At 36.2% G+C, this 6,116-nt stretch overlaps 1 protein-coding gene across 1 annotated transcript; it reads left to right on the top strand.

The window, feature by feature from the left end:
• The first annotated feature begins 379 nt into the window (after nucleotides 1–379).
• Nucleotides 380–6,016, top strand: LOC306860424 (N-alpha-acetyltransferase 60-like). The gene is made up of 7 exons (XM_079402138.1): nucleotides 380–544; nucleotides 1,302–1,417; nucleotides 1,508–1,637; nucleotides 3,683–3,779; nucleotides 3,878–4,112; nucleotides 4,237–4,419; nucleotides 4,516–6,016. Exons 2-6 carry the CDS (start codon nucleotides 1,308–1,310, stop codon nucleotides 4,391–4,393), a joined length of 729 nt encoding a protein of 242 aa, XP_079258264.1. The 5' UTR covers nucleotides 380–544; nucleotides 1,302–1,307; the 3' UTR covers nucleotides 4,394–4,419; nucleotides 4,516–6,016.
• The last annotated feature ends 100 nt before the right edge of the window (nucleotides 6,017–6,116 follow it).

Below are 6,116 nucleotides of genomic sequence, written 5' to 3'. Positions count from 1 at the left end.
CACGTTGGATGGGTTAAATGCAGAGCACGAATTCCGAGTATGGGTCACCATACTTGGCAGTATGTCACTTCACTCAAATGGAGGGACTTCACAGATTTTGGTAACCTGTTATGCTGCCTTGTTAGATTTGACCCTGCTGTGTTCACATCGGACCAAAATGCTTTCTAGGACATTTAGAGGAGGTTAGAAATGACCAGAGTGAATTTGGAGTATGGCTATTGCAGGGTCGCCAGAACCTGTAGTGATGAACATTTCATGAAGCTGAAACTCGCCTGTGTGATCGAGTTAAAGCTAAACAGCGCCTACTACGGTCACAGGATTTGGTGTAACACCGGAAGTGTCTGGCCAGAGTTTGTTGAAGTGCTAACGGCTAAGCTAATACATTACAGAGCGCGAAACGATTCTCTGACTGAATGTGTCATCTCCACTCCGGACACAAATTCAAACACTATCGCCATGCTACTGCAGCAGTGAACCTCCTTCACGGCAATAAAAAGAAACGACTGCATATCCTTCTGCTCATCCAAGCGGTGAAACTAGGCAGGTTAGGAATTATTTCGCATCTCAGCTAACGATTCCGCACGTAGCTGTTAGCATGTAAACAAATAAAGGAAACGCGACTGACAGATTAATTATTTGAATGTACTGCATTCCCACATCATGCTATTGGAGATTTAAATCTTCTCATTGTATGTTTAGTTGGCTCAGTGAAATGCATGTAAGTTAACGTTATGTGTTTTGACAGGCAGGAGTGCTAACTAGCTGCTAGCTTGTGAGAATATGAAGTTGTTCAGTTTTTGTCTTCTTGTGGGTGTATAAAATTACTCAACAGTGTTTTGAATTGAGTTTTGTGTTCCTGAAGTTTAATTAGATTACAGTGAGTTTACTGAAATTGACGCATCTTTATGTGTCAGAATCATAGTTTCAATTGAATAGTTTCAACTTGCAAAACAGTTTTTTCATTTTCTTATTTATTGTGGCAAAAATGTTTTCTGTTTACTTTAACATCGTATACTATGTTCTGGTTTTCTTTACAAATAACACCATTTGAGTTGTCAGTTTACACTGATCATATTTCTCCTCAGAGTGGCTGGTGAAGATGATGATAAACAAGTAGCTAAAAGCTTTTGAAAGCAAGTTATTGGGCACGATTTCTACACATACTGACCGCAATGTCCCAGTCCATCAATCTTGTAATACATAATGGACTGATCGGTACAAGTAATGGTTTTCAAACTGAGATGCATGTTGCTCAACTTGTTTTACATTTCTGAACTCTTCATCTTAACTCTTTCTTTCAGGTGTGAATGACCGACGTGGTGTCTACCACCGCCCTCAGTGAAATAAAGCTCCGCCTACTCTGCCACGATGACATAGAGAGAATAAAAGTGCTCTGTGGAGAGTGGTTTCCCATTGAGTGAGTGCTGAAACATCTAACCAAACCATGATTTTATACAGGCCAAGTAACCCTCTAACACACTCTGTTATTGGTTTGCTTGTGTTTTAGGTATCCAGACTCATGGTACCATGACATCACATCAAATAAGAAGTTCTTCTCTCTGGCTGCCACCTTTAGAGGTGGAATTGCCGGGATGATTGTGGCAGAAATAAAATGCAGGACGAAAGTGCACAAAGAGGTACAACTTTCATATTTATATCGAGTCAATGACACAAAGAGGAAAAACAGTGTCAGAATAAAAGAATGCTTGTTATAATGGTGCAATACATTCTGTGCTTAAAGGAGTAGTTCATCCAAAAATGTAAATGTGAATATGTACTTGCCCCTAGGCCATCCAAGATGTAGATGAGTTTGTTTCTTAAACGGAACAGATTAGGAGACGTTTAGCATTAATGGGTCCTCTGCAGTGAATGGGTGCCGTCCAAAACAGTTCTAATCAAATATGTTAGTGGATTTTTATGTGAGAGATTGTTATTTGACTGGTGGAAGCTTTATTATGGATTACGGATTATGGACTTTTTTATTTTTAAAGTTAAATCAGTGACACAATGATGGATTTGTTTCTTACAAACACAGTTTTTCACTTCACAAGACATTAATTGACGGACTGAAGTCTTGTGGATTATTGTGATGTTTTTATCAGCTGTTTGGACTCTCATTCTAACGGCACCCATTCACTGCAGAGGATCCATTGGTGAGCAAGTGATGTAATGCTAAATTCTTCAAATCTGTTCCCATGAAGAACTCATTTTGGATTGTCTGAGGATGAGTAATTTTTCAGGAAATTTTTATTTTTGGGTGAACTATTCCTTTAATGTCTATTAAAATGTGAGATGATTTTGTTTACTGATTTTTATGCTATTGAATAATAAATGTTTGGATGAGTAAAAATGACTTTGACCATGAACAATAGTTCCTCTGGAGCTTTGATGTAAAAGATCATAATTAAGATCATCTGACACATCCAAAGCCTTTTTATAGCAGGTGATTAATTAGGTTACAGACTAAATTTCTGCACGTAGCAAAGGATTTGACCTTCATTAGAAAGGATTTTACCTCTTCATGGTACAGTTATGTACCTCTCCCTACTGAATCAGCTTGCAGTTACTCTCTGTGCTCATGAGTGCTTTTATATTATGCAAGTTAGATGTTACTGTTAGTTCACTTTCAGTGAACTATTTAAACCCATGAATGATTAGTACTATATGTCAAAGTCCTTAATATGTTACAAGTTCTGTGCATGAAGTACAATGAAACAATACAGTACAAATCAATACAGTACAATCTTACTTGAATGCTTTTCCACAGACTATATAATAAACAGAACATAATATACAGTACTGCTGTGCATTTAAACATGCATATATGCAGAGAAAACAATAATAATTATTATAATTACCAAACAAAAAAAAAAGGCAGTGCTGTTGATGAGCTTACTGAAATTGGTAAAAGATCGGGTTCTGTTGAGATTGACAGTGTAAAGTCCAGTGCCATTATTGATATTACACATTCTTACAGCACTGGGGTAGAAACTATTTCTGTATCTAATCGTGTTAGTGCAGAGGACAGAAAAGAGAGAGCCTGTGATAGCATGGTAATATGTGATTTGTCTGGGTTTGAGTGTGATTTCTTCTTAAAGTGATCGCAAGAGATAAGTGCAAAATTCCTTTAGCATTTTTTAAAAGTTTTGTTTTAATTTTTTATTCAAATGTTTTTTTGGTGCGATTGATATTTTTCCCTAAAATATGCTTAGCACCCAAATGAACACTATATTATTTTATTATAATAATATTCAAGTTAATTGCTGATGTTTCCACAAAAAATTTAATTAGCACAGCTGTTTTTAACAATGATAACAATAATGATTGAGCAGCAAATCAATCAGAATGATTTCTGAAGGATCATATGACACTGAAGAGTAATGATGCTGAAATGTCAGCTTTGCATCACAGGAATAAATTACATGTTTATATATATATATATATTAAAAATCATTTTAAATTGTAATAATACTTAACAATATTGGCGTTTTTACTGTATTTTTGATCAAATATATGCAACTTTGATGAGCACAAGAGACTTCTTTCCAAGAAAAAAAAACTCCTTGAAAAACCTTTAACTCCTTCAGTAACTAAAAACAAAATCATCACTTTTTGTTATTTCAGTTTGTTATTCCAGCTAACCATCTGTGTTGCTAACTCAGCATATACTTCTCTCCACCAGGATGGAGACATCTTGGCCTCCAGCTTTCCTGTTGACACTCAAGTTGCGTACATCCTGAGTTTAGGGGTCGTGAAGGAGTTTCGAAAACATGGAATAGGTGAGAGGTGATGTTTGTCTCACCTCTTCTTGCAAACTGTATGAACGGTATTCAAACAGTTTGAATGGTCACTCATATGTGTTTCTCTCTCTTTACAGGCTCTCTGTTACTAGACAGTCTAAAGGAGCACATCTCCACCACGGCACAGGACCATTGTAAAGCCATCTACCTGCATGTGCTCACCACCAACAACACTGCCATTCACTTCTATGAGAACAGAGACTTTAAACAGCACCACTATTTACCGTATTATTACTCTATACGAGGAGTGCTGAAGGATGGCTTCACCTATGTCCTCTATATCAATTGCGGACATCCTCCATGGACTATCTTATATCCTTTTCAAATAAATGCAGCTTTGATGTTAATAAGTTACAAAACTCCTACCAACCCCAAACTTTTGAACACTTGTGTATATTCCCAGTTGTCTAATAGCGTTCCTTGACTCATTCAGCACTGATTATATTCATCATATAGGTTCGGCACTGGCCAGTCTGAGCCCCTGCTCAATTCCTCAGAGAATTTACCGGCAAGCACAGAATCTGCTGCGCAGTTTTCTGCCATGGTCGGGCATCTCTTCCAAGAGCGGCATTGAGTACAGCAGAACAATGTGAGGGTCGACAGGTCACAACAGTGCAGGGTAAGCCTGACTAATCCACCTACAGAGATCACCTCCTTCCACTCTTAAATGTCTCATTCATGCTCTTCTATGATATAATGATGTCTTATTTATCAGGTGGAAGAGATTGATTTGTTTGGGTCACATCAGATGCCGAAAAGGATTGTGAAGACTGACATCAGATCTCTCTGGTCTCGAGCAGTGTATTATACTTGTATATTTTACTTGTATATACCTATATATATATACTTTAATTAATATATGCCTAGTCATTAGTAGATTACCCTCTTAATATAAACTCTCCACTTCATGCCTGTAATTCTGCTGCTGTGTAGAAATATATTGTTTATCCAGATTTTTAATATAAATAGATTTTTTTATTTGTGCCTGTTCTATATAGGTGATTTTAGGGTTTGATGGCAGAAGTATGCATACTTTTTTAATTTAGTCACTTTCATGCATGTGTCAAGCACTGGTGTTTGGTTTTGTGCAGGCAGGAACACTTTGACACTAAGCGTATATTTTAGCCCCCAGTTTTAAGAAGTTTTTTAATAATATTTGCACAGAGGCAATGAATGTAGTGTTGCTATGAAGGGAAAATAACACAGTTGCAGACAACCCTCCATCTCGCCAAATGTGTATCGTCACTGTTAAATGCAAATGTGAAAACTTTAAATTCAGATCATCTTAATTTAGTTAGCGAGTTGCATCCTGCCATTCCATGCAATGTTCGTTCTGTTCTTTTAAAGGGGAAATAAATGAATGTCGTGGGGGGAGAAATGCTTGAATTTCGGTATGTTGCTGTGAATCAGGGATTTACACACAAAATAAACATATTTAAAAATAGACACTCCTGCATTATGTGACTTACAATATCAAAAATGTTATTTATCTATGTTTGACCATCCATTCATGATTTATCGGCGAAGGGTGTTTACAGAGAAACATTTCTGTGAGATTACATAAGGAACCTTACAGAAACCGTTCTATCATATGTAATTGGCCTTCATGTATTTGGTCTTCCATTTCTAGATCTGTAAACACTGAATGAGTTTTTGGAGACACAAGTGCATGTATGAATAGCTGTTTTGAACAAGTTATCACTATATAGAACCACTGTCACCTCGTGCTTTTGAGTTTGAGATTGTGTGTAAATCTACAATTATTATCCAGTCTGTTTTAATGCTGCATTCTTGTGAACTGGTACATTGTTGTGTTTTTGCATTTCATTGTTAATTTTTTTTTTTTGTGAAGAATCTAAACAGGGTAAATGTTTTACGCTCTTACAGTAAAAAATACATTCTGAAGAAAGGATGGTCAACATGTAGGTGACGTGAAATACTGAAAAGAGAAACTGAAATGTTTTTCTTAATGTTACCTGATGGTCTCTGAATTGTGAAGCACCCTCTAGTGTTCATTGAGAGGATATTACACTAGAGGGGTTTTTTTAATGTTCACAAAATGAATTGTATTTGTTATATTACTCTTGTCCATTTGCATCCCTCTATTTGTCTGTTCTTCATTTTATGAATTGATTATTCATTCATGCATTAAAAGCATTTTGAGATGACCTATAGGCAAGAGAGATAAAAATAAATTAATTAATAAACCAAGATTGTGCAACTATTTATTATGTTACTTTTTGTTTACGTGTCAAACTCGGAATATGTGAGGTTTTACGGTAATTGTCATCTAATGATGTAATTTTGGATGGCTTC

Source organism: Barbus barbus, assembly GCF_936440315.1.
Source record: "Barbus barbus genome assembly, chromosome: 4".
NCBI classification, from domain to species: Eukaryota; Metazoa; Chordata; class Actinopteri; order Cypriniformes; family Cyprinidae; genus Barbus; species Barbus barbus.
This window is presented reverse-complemented; position numbering and strand designations above follow the sequence as displayed.